This window comes from Asterias amurensis, chromosome 15 (genome assembly GCF_032118995.1).
Source record: "Asterias amurensis chromosome 15, ASM3211899v1".
NCBI lineage: Eukaryota > Metazoa > Echinodermata > Asteroidea > Forcipulatida > Asteriidae > Asterias > Asterias amurensis.
This window is the reverse complement of record NC_092662.1, coordinates 1,580,759-1,594,964: the sequence shown is the minus strand read 5'-3', so window position 1 is coordinate 1,594,964 and position 14,206 is coordinate 1,580,759. Positions and strand designations below refer to the sequence as shown.

Below are 14,206 nucleotides of genomic sequence, written 5' to 3'. Positions count from 1 at the left end.
AGGTGCATCAATTAATTAAAAAAAACTTAAAACTTTGCGCGGGAGAGTCTACAATCCGCTGCCAGAGGGCGCCAGTCTGATTCAAATACCTAGTCAGATACCCTACTACCAATTCAACGCTGAACTTTCGGATGAAGTCCAGCTTGATAAATCACGTGCGTCCTATGCAGAAGGGACCCATGCTGGATCAGAATTTCTCAAAAACATGGACGGAGAGGGATCATTTGCTTCTTCGCGAGAATTTTGCCCGCAATGTGGCTCCATTTTACCGTTTCCTGAAAATGGAACGGTAGTTATGAAATGTAAGACATGTCCTTACAAAGTCAATGCAAAAAGTAAGTTTGAAATATATATAATTCTTGTGGAAACCGTGGCTTGTAAATTGTGTGTGATCGAATGATAATTTAGCCCCCTTGACTTGTTTGTGCGTAATAAAAGGGGTAGGCGTGGTTGGGACGTGGTCCCGAAGGCGTTGAGGGGAGGCAGAACAGTATACCAAAGTTGATTGTCATTAATTGCAAACTCAGCTCAGCTCAATAGTCAATAACTTTGAGTTTTTGACTCTGATGGCCTGTGTGTGACTGAATCCTGATAATTTGCAATTAATTTAATTGTTTTAATTTTATTTTAAACTTCTTTTGGGGTTTTGTGATTTTTTAGTTTGAGTAGAAATTAGTTTTCAATTTGTATTGTATTTGTAAATGTATCACAACTATTTGCATATTGGCCTACTTCTTTAGGATTAATGATTGCCTTTATCATCATTCATCTTTTCATGGGATGAATAATAATGATTGCATTGATTCATTGGTTGGTGGTGGCTCATTAGTCATTACTCCTAGAGCTCATAAGACGTACATCTCACAACAAAACGAGTCTGCTTTTTTTTTTTTTTTTTATCTTGCCAAAATTAGGCTCTATGTATGTGTCCTTTGAACTCTCATTGGCCCTGTGGGCGACAGAAAATCAACTACGCAATCTCAAAAATTGTCAAAAATGATAAAATTCTTATCGTAATTCAGTCCCCAACTACTCTGTTTTACCACTACACTAAATGCCGATGGTCCCCGACCGTGCGCGTATTTTTTCCCCAGGACAAATTTGGCGAATTATCTGCACACTTATCTCAGATTTAGAATTTGAGGTCTCAAAATCAAACATATGAAAGCAAACAACTTCGTGTGACAAGGGTGTTTTTTCTTACATATCTCGCAACTTCAACGACCGATTGAGCTCAAATTTACAAGTTTGTCATTTTATGCATATATGTTGAGATACACCTGATCCAGTGTCCAATGTCTTATCAACAGCAGAATTTTGAATGAATGAAAACTCACCACTTTTCTTTCCTTTCATTATTTATAGCTGCATTACATGGTGTGGTCTATCACTCGTACCTGCGTCTCAACTCTCGCAAGAATGTTGAAGGTCGTCACGAGGTCGTCAGCCAGAAAGACCTTGGACCACTGGTGAGTAACACTGGCGTTTTATCTTAGGAGATGTCAAGACTGTGGTTGTTTACATACAGAAATGCTCGTATTGTATTGTTGTTTAATTGTTACTACCTCCAAAACATTTATTTTTTTTTTTATTTTTTTAAGGTTTTAATATTATTTTTTTACTCTGAATGAACAAAAAAGATGTAAAAATATGTGAAAAGGGATCACCACCCACAGGGAAACCTCTGGCCATTTTTAAAATTGGTTTATGAAAAGAAAAACATACAATTGTTTAAAATATTTTACTGATTTATTTCATATTGTTTCTTTTGAAAGTTATAACCCCAAAAATATTTAGTTTCACCGTTCTATTTTATTTCAGGAAAGAAAAAAAAAATAGAAAGAGAAAAAATGGACGTGAAAGGTTCACCACCTGTAGGGGAACCTCTGGCCAATTTTAAAATTGTTTGAATGGAAAATGCATAACCTTTTTGATGTAAAGTGATTTATCGTTTGGTAAATTATTAAAAGAATTACCCCCCAAGTTCTTTGTTTATTTTTTTCAGAGGTTTTATGTTTCACCCCTCTGAAAACAGCATAATTCAATGATAAAGGGTTCGCCACCCGTAGGGAAACCCCTGGCCAATTTTTTAACAGTGTATAGTTGAAAAATGCACCACTTCATATTTAAAGGCGATTTATCATTTGGTAATTTTGTAAGAAATAGTTTGGTTTTATTTCAGAGGTTTTATACTTTTAAAAAGAGCAAAAATCAGTGACAAAGGGTTCTTTACCCATATAAGGAAATCCCTGGCCAATTTTTAAATGTGTATAATTGAAAGTTCTACCACTTCAAATTAAAAGGTGACACTTGGTAAATGTTGAAAAATAACCCCCAAATATTTTGATATACAGTTTCGTTTTATTTCAGGGGTTCTATGTATAACCAGAAACAGAAGAGCCAAAATCAGTGATAAAGGGTTCGCCACCCGTAAGGAAACCCCTGGCGAATTTTTTTGCAGCGAAGCTAATGTGTATCAAAATCTCTACCATTGATGGATTCGTTGCTACTGAGACAGTTTTTTGCTTCTTTCTGTTTTCTCAGCAAGTAGAACCTGTAGACTTATTCTGCTGAAACTTTTACAGTTTTATTTCATCTTTCTATATTTTGTCCATTAATCATTGACAAAACAACAAACCTATGGCCCTTCCTTTAATGTGAATTATCACAAATTTGTTTTTTCAACGCTTGGTTATTTTTTATCACTTCTTAATTTCATTTTTGTATCTGTCTGTTTTCAGATTGACAGAGCATGTGCTAAGTGCGGTCACGATGGACTTCATTTCCACACCAGACAAACACGATCAGCTGATGAAGGACAAACCGTCTTCTATTTCTGCCCATCATGCAAGTAAGTCAATCACTACTAAAGCCTGGTCTATACTTCCTGCAAATGCAAATGCAAAATGAATTTTGACGACACAGCCCTCTTTTCGCAGCGAATGTTTTGAAGGGGTTGAACACAGTTCAACTAATGCAATTTATTCATTGTGAGTTTGTGAGAACAAAATTTGTTCCGCATTTGCGTGAAGGATGGAGACCAGGCTCAAGGCTTGTAGACCCTTCTAGGTTTATCATGCAACTTGCATAGAATGCACAGGGGTTAGTAGCTGTGAGGGCAGAGATAGTTCTTGTGATTTATTTAGCCAGGTCAGTACAGTTTTTCCCCCCAAGTGAGCTGAGATGGTTTAAGGAATGAAATAAATGGTCCAGTGATCAGGGGTAACATTGTTGAAGAGCCACGAGCGTCCCTTAATGACTGAAGTGCTACATGAGGATGTGTTCAAGCAGAAAATGACTGTTCACATGACATGTGTATGAAGCCAAACTGGTTACAAATGCAGCCATCAGTGAAACAGAATCAAACAAAACATGCAATTGGATTTGGAAGGATCTGCGGTGGATTTCACATAGAGTTAAGACTAGTCTTATACTCGTCCTAACTTAGGACTAGCCTTAATTTTTTAATATCTCCTAGGACTAGTTCTATGATAGGACTAGTACAAGTCTTAAGTTAGGGCTAGTCCTTACTCTTTGTGAAATCGACCCCAGGATGGTTAGGGTCAAAGGTTAATCTTGTGTGTATTGTAATGTTTTTATTTATTTTTGATTTACAGGCATCAAGAGATTGAGTACTCCTAAGATGGCGAGGCTGAAGAGAATCAACGTCTTCGTATCAGTCTTCACTGAGAGGAAATGAGGCAAGAGCTCACTGGATCAAGGAGATGACATCACCACCGGCGACGACTACAACGACGACCAGCTGATGCCAGAGAGATGTCTTACTGTCGAGGAGGCCGAGCATCCATCCGTCTGTAGTAATCACAGTATGGGTACTTTAAATAAGATCAGGATCCTTTATCACTAACAGTGCCATCAGGATTGTCTTAAGAAACAAAATGAGGCTTGACATCAAATTTAGTCTGGTTCCTTTTTTCAAACTTTGAGAGTTTTGAGCGGAATTTGATCGGTACAAGGGGAACCAGACAAAATGGCCGAACTGTGTTAAAGGTGTTTTTAAACTGTCAGTGTTGCTTACATTACTTTGTGATAACTCATGCTGTATAGCTAGTTTAAAAAACCCGAGCACAGTGTATATCAATTGAATTGTTTACCTTCATAAATTGTTGTTATTGATTGATCCTCCCCTTACCCCTGGGGTGGGTTGATTGAACGAAAGAACGAGCAAGACACTTGAGTGCACAACTTCTATGATGAAAGCCTTCCAGCTCTGGTTAGGATCATGGCATACTTTGTAACTTATGGGTCATGACAAGACTTAAATTCCCTTTTTCCTGAGAGTTGGTCATTGCACAAATGTCATCCTCGATACTGTTACTACGAAATGCCTGATGCATTACGGAGGCAACCTTGCCCCTGGTCATTGCCTTGGTGCCCCTTGAAATGTTCTTGCACTTGCCCTGTTTACATGACAGAGCTGTCCTTCTCTGCTAGGGGGGTTTGTGTCACAGCAAACTTAAAAGCCTACTAACATTTTTGCTAGCAGTGGCTAACTGTTGTTCCACTACCATGACTTCCATCCCTTTATGCTAGGGATTGTGTCCCAGCAAACTTAGTAAAGTTTTAGTTTAGTGGCTTACTGTTGCACCACTTCCATGACTTCCATTCCCTTTATGCTAGGGATTTGGTCACAGCAAACTTAGTAAAGTTTTAGTTTAGTGTACCACTTCCATGATTTCCATCCCTTTATGCTAGGGATTTGGTCACAGCAAACTAAGTGAAGTTTTAGTTTAGTGGCTAACTGTTGTACCACTACCATCATACATGACTTCCATCCCTTTATGCTAGGGATTTGGTCACAGCAAACTAAGTGAAGTTTTAGTTTAGTGGCTAACTGTTGTACCACTACCATCATACATGACTTCCATCCCTTTATGCTAGGGATTTGGTCACAGCAAACTTAGTAAAGTTTTAGTTCAGTTACTTGCTGTTGTAGCACCACCATCATACGTGACTTCCATTCCTTTATGCTAGGGATTGTGTCACAGCAGACTTTATATTGAGGTTCATATGTACACACATGACCTTTGCCCCTTCCTTCCTGGGGAAATGACTGGTACTTTATACTAATCCACCTGCCATGTGACCTCTGACCCTTCCTCTGTGGGGTAAAGTTACTGTAAATCTTTGCGGGTGTATGTCAGAAATGGCCACCTGCCATTTTACCTCTGCCCCTTCCCACGTGGGGTATTTGTTGCAAAAACACAATGATAAATCTTGAACCATGTGTTGTGAATTGTTTCTATAGATTTATTCATGATTGTTCATTCAGTGCATATGTGACCCAACTTGACAAAAAGAAGAAGAATTATCATTCATCATCCTTGCCACACACACTCACAAAAAGTCAATTTTTGACGAAACTATTCAAAATTTTGGCTGTAAAACTTTATTTTGAGACAGAAAATAGCAAATTGTGAAAACATTTGTCCTTTTTTGTCAGTTTAGGTCACAACTGCAAAACATTTCTGTATTTTACATAAAGTTTCCATTTTGTCAAGACATTCCCACAAAATGAGTTCACATTACTTTATACGAAATATAATTTGTTTTCAAACAGAAAAGATTGCAAAACTCTTTTGGCAAGTTTCTGTTTGTTACTGTACAAATATTTTTAAAACTTTACTCAATAAAACCTCTTCTTTTCTAAATTCCCCAGAGTTGGAATATGTTTAATCGGTTTCCTCAAAATGGAAACCATTTTTTTCTTTACATTACTAAAATTCATTTAATGTAAAGTCTGCTTGTGGCTCATACTGTGGGAGTGCCTCTTGTTCTAAATTATTTATACTTTGATGATTGTGAAGCCAAGTACAACTTACACTCAACACAGTTAGACAATTTCTGCAAGCAAAACACATCTTCAGTAAAGTACACTGTTGGGGCAAAAGTATAAAACTTTATGACATATTCATGCTGCTATTAATTTAATCAGATTTGTTCGGCGGAAAATATTGGATAAGTGTGATGCACACCTGTCCAAAATTTAAAATGAATTGATCAAAAACAACAGTAGTGGTTAACAGCTCTTAAATTCATATAGGTTTTTGGCATCAGCTGATGCAACAAAATCTTATTTTGGGGACAACCTTCATTTCAACTCAAGGATAGTAAATCTTGTACTTGGCTGTTTTTATAATTTGAAAAATTGTTTTCTTAAATTATTTGGTTACCATTCATTAAATGCTATAGAAAGCACCACTGAACTGTAGAAGCAGCAGAGTTGTGCAAACGTGTGTGCCAGTCGGTGTGGCCAACTACTATCTGGAATGTGTGGCGACCTAATGATCCAAGAGTTAATGGTTGGGTAAGCATTTTATTAAGTGAAATCTTGTTGATGTGGCGCTGGTAGTCTGTCTTACCGGTGTCCTACCTTACATGATTGACAAACTATTTCAACTTCTCGATCTCCGACAAAAAATCAAAACCTAAGAGAGAAAGGATTCAGTTGCTTGTTGAAGTCTTTGGGGGCCTGTATCAAAAGTGTCAAGGACTGAGGACCATTGCACTTTTTTTTCACTTTTTTACCTGATCATTTTGTTATCCTAAGTTGGTACCCGTCTCTCTATACTGTTCCTGTGTAAACAGGTCTACTTTTTGAGCAACTTTTGTACACCGGACATCCTCTTCTGATCTGAGGGAGCCTCTGAACTTGACGGATGACGGAGACTTCTACCCAGATGTTGGTGCGAGGGTTGGAGAAACGAGATTCTGAACATGGCTATTCACATTTCACTCAGGTACTCAGGTGTTTTACATTGGTTTCACTTGCGTTAAGAAGTTTTGACTGTGTCAAAAGGAGATATCAAAGATGACATTGGGATTGTGTAGGATGTAAACAGGGCCGTTTATTGTAGAAGAAACATTAGAAAGATGCTGTTGTGCATTATGTACTTGTGACCAATTTAGTTCTCAGCCACAGTAAGTTGTACTTACACCCCTTCGTAAGTTAGAATAGTGTTAAGATTTCAGAGTTACTTAAAATCGCTGTACTGCTGAATTGCTCGTCGTTTTTCAGTCTACAACATTCACTGTTAGTCTATTTAAGTGACCAATTTACTAGGTTGTTCATTGTAGGTTTTTACTAGGTTTGTTCATTATAGGTTTTGAGTGGTCAGCTCTATGACAGATTCTAGAGTAGGTATGTTAACGATATCACTTGAGGAAATGTTGTACACTTCATCTGATGTTGACCGATAGACACTTCCCCTTTTTCTTACAAGTCACATATCCTGCCGCTGTGCATGATTTGTATAAATTTGTCATTTATGTAGTACCTAGCATTTATGCAGTACTTAGCTGCAGTAGGTTGTGTTAGTTCCTTCAGGGCATCATTTGATAATTTAAAAAAGAAATTTCAACTAGTTGACCCTTTTGCTGCATGGTGTCATCACTCAGGCTGTTTCAGAGACAAAGACACTAGCTCGTTAATTATTTGACAGGTTCTAAAAAGAGTAGGCAAGTTTGTGATATAAAACCTGTAGAACTGTTAGGAACAAATGCAAATGGTTTGTCAGTACATGTATAACTATTGTATTTTGTTTTAGATCTCTTTCAAACGAAACAAATTTTGTGCGACGTCTAACAATGATTTAAATTCATTCATGGTAAACATGAGAATGTCTAAACATGTACAACAGCGAAGTGTACAATGGATCAAACTAGGTGTTTATTAGCAAATTAGCGGTATTAGTGTAGACGTATTCAGTTAAACAACCAACCTTAGTAATTTGTCACATGGCTAGGTAGTTATAGGTTAAGGAAGCATACACACTAGTCCAGTATTAGTGTAGAACTATTAAATTAAATAATTTCAAAACTAAACTAGTTATTTCTCAATTCGCTTGTTTGATTGATTTTGTTATGAACATTATGCCAAAGAGACACATCAGGAATAGGTATTCTAAATAAGACGTCACTTTGTTACTTGATTCAAGCACTGTTTAACTGTTTGCAGAATCACAGGTGTCTGTCTAGATGGAAAATACACCAAGTTATCAGTGATCTGATCGTCACTGATAAAACCTTAATTTTCCGACATTGACGTCGGACTTATTTTTATGCAAAAACAATGTTTTAAAAATTGGTACAAAATCATTAGAGTGCAGTGTTTGGTTTGCAGATTTATATGAAGTTAATCAGTAGGAGTAGTTGTTGATCCTAGATGTTCAATACTTTATTGGGACTTTATCAGCAAGTTGTAGTTGCGTTAGATTTGAAACTTTGTTGTACTTAGGAGTTTAGAATTTGTTTAGAGATAGGTTAGGTTTTCTTAAACAGTTTTTTTTCTCAGTCTAGTTTTCCTTCATAAACCCAATGTCATCTGCAATATCTCCTGTAATGATACTCAGTGCAATGAAGATGCAAATCTGATGTTTATGTACCACCACACTTTGGACTTTGAAATTTGTGTGAACTGAATGTCGTTTGAACACGTAATCACACACACTGTTAAAATGTTGCGATGTTTTAACAAATCCAAAACTTTGATTGATTTGAAACAAAATTTACGAAGTGTAGTACTTCTAATGCAAGTGAAACCAATACATTCCTGAGTATGCTGTTAATATTGAAAAGAACATGCGTATTTTGTTCTTTTTTGTTGTTGCTTGTTACAAAATGCAAAAAATTTGTAAAGTTCAGCCGCCATGTTGGAATCTTGTTTCTCTGATCAGCGCATCATCATCTGGGTTGAAGTCTTCGTTATTCTGATGGTACAGGACTCAATCGGTGACGGAGTGGAAACGTCCTTTTACACTTCAACCAAAATTCAAACTTGAAACTTTACTCCAAAAACTTAGTGACGTGTTTGCCCGAACAGGGGGAGACGTCCGACGGTACACTTGATTCAGATTCATCAAACATTTGAACGGGCAACTTAGAATCCTTTCCGACTTATGTTTTGGACTTTAAAAAGAAAATCTTTAGTTTGTTTTGGCTTCGGACTTTAAAAAACAATCTTTTTAGTTTGTCAATCATGTAAGGCAGGACTTCGGTAAAACAGACTATCAATGAAACATTAACTTGATTTAACTTAATAAAATGCTTTCCTTCCATTAATACTTAGATCATTAAGTCGCTTCACTTTCTAGATAGTAGTTGGCCACACTGACTGGCACACGCGTTTGCACAACTCTGCTGCTTCTACAGTTCAGTGGTGCTTAAAAAAATAAAAAAAAATCCCTTAAAAAATGCCTTTTTTATATAGACTAAGTCAGCCAAAAATATTTCTCGTGCCGTTGTACGGTTCGAAATTAACTGCGTAAAAACTTTGGCCCTACCCCCCCTATTATTAAAATCATGATCAACCAAGTGCACCCCCTATAGGGGTGCAGAAGAGACTGTATCCCATAGTAATGTACACCAACAATATAATCAACTAGAAATTTGCACATGACACTTATACATGGCGTCAAATTCAAATTACCATTAGATTATATTGCTCGGTACATCAAAATGGAATGCAGCCCCTTATTAAAGGTATCGTCTTATAGCTTGTTGTGACTTTAAATAACAATAAAATGGAGTCCCATTGTGGACTTAGTCATTTTTTTGACCAAAACACTTGGCCATTGTTTGTACTTAGTTATTTTTGTACTTAGTCATTTTTAGACCAAAACGCAGAGTAGTTATTGAATTTCTGTGTCCCTTTGTGGACTTAGTCATTTTTTGACCAAAGCATTAGCCAATTTTTTGACAAAAATACTTAGTTCATTTTTGGAATTAGTAATTTTTTGAGTAAAACACTCAGGCATTTTTGTACTTAGTAATTCTTTTACAAAAACACTTAGTAATTTTTGACTTTCTTTGTCCCTTTGTGGACTTAGTCATGTTTTGACCAAAACACTTAGCCATTTTTTTTACTTATAAAACTTTCCAAGATGGAGGTGTATAAAGTCACGGAACAAGCTATAAGATGCGGCCTTTATAGAAGATACAACATTGGTAGCTATGCTATTGCGAATTGAACTTATAAACTGAATGCAGGATTTTAGTGAACATACATTGCCTTAAATTTTTGTAAGCGCGCAAGTAAACTTTCATCGGAATGTCCACTTGATGTAAACATTTGGTCGAGTGAAACAATAACTTGAGAAATTTGTTCTGAAACGCTGGAAGTTTTAGATAAATTTGTTGAGTCAAAATTTGCGCACTCTATATATGCAGTAAATGAATACCAATGTTGTACCTTCTTTATAAGTAAGAAATGTAAACTGTAAACCATAAAGGAGTCAAATTGAATTACATTTGTTTGAACAGAAACAAAACCCGCTTTGATTCTGGAAATATCCTGAGTTCTTGGAAGATGAACAAAAAAACAAAAACAATTATTTTACAAGTTTGCAGAAACCAAATAGTTAGTTCATGTTTTCATGCGACTAGTTTTTTGTTAGCCATGTGGACTCCTTTTAGAAAATAACAGGTTACATTTCTTACTTGGTTGATCATTTATATTTCTTAGCTATGGTTGTCATTTGCCAGCTGATATTTCTTTTAGGATAAATTCTGAATTGTTTTATTTTTAAGTTGAATTTTGAAACTACTGACATTTTCAACATTTGTAATAAAAACAAGTGTGAATTGAAAGCTGTATCTGATTTTACAAATACAATTTTAGTGCATTACAAAAAATGACAGACATTTTGAAATAATTTCAATGAGGGTTGCAACAAGTAATTATACATCAACTGGCATATTTCCAACCATCAATTTAAGCAACTATCCAAATGAATAGTAAGGAAGCAATAGGAGTGCCAAAGCACCCCAAAACAAACATTTCTTTAATTCAGTAAACATAACATACATAGGCATAATCAAGTTCTGGAGGTTGGGGTGGGTGGGGTAATTTCTAACAGTTTGGATGTACTAATTGATGTATCTGTTTTCTTTCTTTGGAACTTATTGAAAGTTTGTTCAAATAAAGTATTGAAAGATTCAAATAAATAATCCAGTCTGATTTGCTCTAATTATTTTCTGATGAATCCTAATATTTGGACGATATTTGGTTCTATGAACAGCTTATAACTTTGATGATTCCCTTCTTGGTGGTGATGAACTAATTAAAAGTAACTTTAAACAAATAATTAAGGCAGGGTATACTTTTGGTATTTATCAAAGACCCATTTCCTCACTTGGTGTGTGTGCCACAAGAAATATATAAAATAATAATAAACCTAAGAAAGAAACACCCACATTCCATGCATAGAATTACATGAGAAAGGCTTCATGCTTTAAGCCTTTCTAAGATTCAAGTTTTTTGGGGTGAAACAAATCTTTCCCTAAAACTACATTTTACCCTAAAGGGTGTTGTTCCCAACAACATTTTTTAACATCAACATGACCAGTGCTTTAACGTTTTCAAGGTAATTTATTTGTGGAGTAACTACCAAGTATACCCTGCCTTGGACTACTCAAAATTGATAATCAGAATAATCAGATAAAGTGTACTGTTATATTTAAGAGGATGCATTCAAAATTATAAAGCTAATATTGTTTTCAAAATCCTTTTTTTTTTTTTTTTTTGGGGGGGGGGGGTTGTGTAGAGTTACATATTATTCATAAACCGTAATTCCATAGAAATACAGTGCAATCATTCCTTTTGGTGAACTAGAATGAAAAAAAAAAAAAAATGCTTAGCCTGTAATACATGCATGATCTTTGGCTCTTGAGGGAAAAGTTATGAATATTTCATTGAGAAGGACTTACTTAATTGAAAGTTTTTACTAGAATTTAACTGTTTTTTAGGATGCCCCACAAAAAATATAATCCATAAATAACGTGGGTCTTTGATGAAAAAAAGTATGAGAGAGATTTTGGCAAATTTGTTGGTATATTATTATGGCCCTACAGCGAGAATTAATAGAAACATACATTTTGGTTGCCTTACAGAACGGTTGAGGCTTTGTATCTCAGTGACTGCTGTTGTGGCTGGAAAGACCGCTAACATGCTGGAGGAGGCAGCATACGCTTGATGGAAGGGAAACATCAGATTTCACGAACTCTGAAAAAGAACAGCAATTATTTTTTAGAGTATGGATGTCAATTATTGTTCATACATATGAGGGGATACAGAAAGTATGCATTGGAAAGTTTTACGTCAGTTCAGGGGTTCTTAAAAAAGATGTCTAATTTTCATGTATTAATGTCTTCAAATCCAATGCCAAATCCCCAAGAAAAACAATTCAAGGGAAAATATGTGGGAGTAATGTGATTTTACTCGGAACATTTGCATTGAAGGAATTGGAGAAAAACAAAAACAGTGCAGAGTCTTGAAAAAAGCATTTGGTGTCATCAGCAAAATCTACGTGGTTCAAAGTTTCAACAAAATATCCGTCCCTAACAATTTCCTCACTTGTATCAAGACAAGGGATAACTTTCCGTATGGGCCACCACTTTCACTCATTTTTACAAAAAGCGATATATTATTTTACTGAGGTTAATTAGATGGGGAATGAAAACGTGGTGGTGCCATACGGAAACTTTTCCAAGACAAGAATTCAGTGGTTTTATAAACCCGTTAACACAATCTATGTTTCCTCGATTGGTCTTGACTGTTACATATTATTGGCTGAAGCAACAGCATGCAGCAGTGCACCACATTTACATGACACTATTTCCCCTGACGTCTCAGAAAACCCCTCAAATCTCTCCTTTTGCATCGACACACGAATTATTTACCTGATTTAGAAGATCCTACGAACATCCGTGCAGTTATCGTCGTGGAAGTTGCTGAAATTTGATGTCGCTTTTCGATGTAAAACGTTGCAAAAAATCAGCCTTTTCACCACACACACGTGGAACACACCATGCCCGCGCTCAGAAATAAAATGGCCGCGGGGAGTAAGAGGGTGCATGCGCGTGACGTAGTACGAACGGCATCCTTTTATTGGTCGAAATTTGAAAGGATCATGAAAGGGGGGGGGGGGAAGTCCAGCACTTTTATCAATTTTGGCTATTTTATAAGGTGCAATTTTGTGCTCTTATGATGCAGTAGGCTTTTCTGAAGCAATTTTATGGAACAGAATCCAATATATAAGCAGTAATTAGGGAGTTGTTTTTTTTACATGAAAAGTAGGGCGAAACTTGTTAAAAAAACTATAAATGGATAAGTCCAGCATTTTGATAAAATTCGGCTCATTTTTGAAGCTTCACTTTAATCCTCTAAACTGATGAAATAGGCTTTTCCGATGCCTTTTCATTAAACTTGGGCCAAGATAAAACCAGTATTTTGTGTTAGTGCAATTTTTTGTAACTTGAAAAATTTGTATAAATTTGAAGAAAACAAAATAAAAACCATAAGACAGTCCATCAGTTTTACCCAAATTTCTGCATTTTTTTAAGGTGCAAGTTTAGGCTCTAATTCATTAGGCTTTTCTTGTGCATTTTTATCGAACTGGGCCGGACAAAGATCTAAGCATTATTTTGGAAGATATTGCAATTTTTTTTAAGTTGAAAGATATGCCGAAAATTAAAAAAACTCATAAGGTAATTTTATTAAATTTTGACTAATTTACGAGGTGCGATTTTAGGGCATAGAATGATGTAGTGGTCTTTTCTGATGTCGTTTAATTTAACTAGAGCCAATAATAAAACAGGGTTTTAGTAGTTTTTTAAAATATTCTTTTGTTTGTTTTACTTTTGGCCACCTAAAAATAGGTCTAGGTCATAATATAAAAAAAATCATATGGAGTAAGTCCAGCTTTGTTTAGTCAAATGTGGGCCAATAAAAGATGTTTTTTTTACAGATATGTTCAAAAATTATTTGTGTCAATCTTGTTGAGAGGGGAAAATTTTCACGACAAATACACATAGATTTAACTGATTCACAGGTGAGCAAACAAAATAAAAAAGACAACAAGAAAACATGACTTTCTTGCTGGATCTTGGTCATAAATATGTATGAGGTATGTTATACTCTCCTAATAACTTTCGTATTTACTGATGCATTGACCATCACCATTTGACATTATTATTGTGCAGACCCAGCACATCAATTAGTATTTTCCTATTCCATTTTCCAATATTCTAGTTTAGTACTTACACTATTTGTAGTCTAGTCTACTTAGTACTTTTCGGGTTTAATATTAATTGATAACAAAAAAAACCAAGTAAAGTAAAGGGACCTAATAAAGTCCATCTGTCAATCTCTCTCTTGTCGACACATCGTTTCATATTAATTCAGCCT

At 35.7% G+C, this 14,206-nt stretch overlaps 1 protein-coding gene across 1 annotated transcript; it reads left to right on the top strand.

Moving 5' to 3' along the window:
- The first annotated feature begins 205 nt into the window (after nt 1-205).
- LOC139948155 (DNA-directed RNA polymerase I subunit RPA12-like) lies at nt 206-11,511 on the top strand. The gene is made up of 4 exons (XM_071946208.1): nt 206-335; nt 1,366-1,469; nt 2,742-2,851; nt 3,618-11,511. The coding sequence occupies exons 1-4, from the start codon at nt 206-208 to the stop codon at nt 3,640-3,642; spliced, it is 369 nt and encodes a 122-aa protein (XP_071802309.1). The 3' UTR covers nt 3,643-11,511.
- Nucleotides 11,512-14,206: the final 2,695 nt, after the last annotated feature.

Coding starts and splice junctions, on each gene's coding strand:
- LOC139948155 (XM_071946208.1), top strand. CDS start 206: ATGGACGGAGAGGGATCATTTGCTTCTTCGCGAGAATTTTGCCCGCAA. Junction 336..1,365: donor TTACAAAGTCAATGCAAAAA/GTAAGTTTGAAA, acceptor CATTATTTATAG/CTGCATTACATGGTGTGGTC. Junction 1,470..2,741: donor AGAAAGACCTTGGACCACTG/GTGAGTAACACT, acceptor GTCTGTTTTCAG/ATTGACAGAGCATGTGCTAA.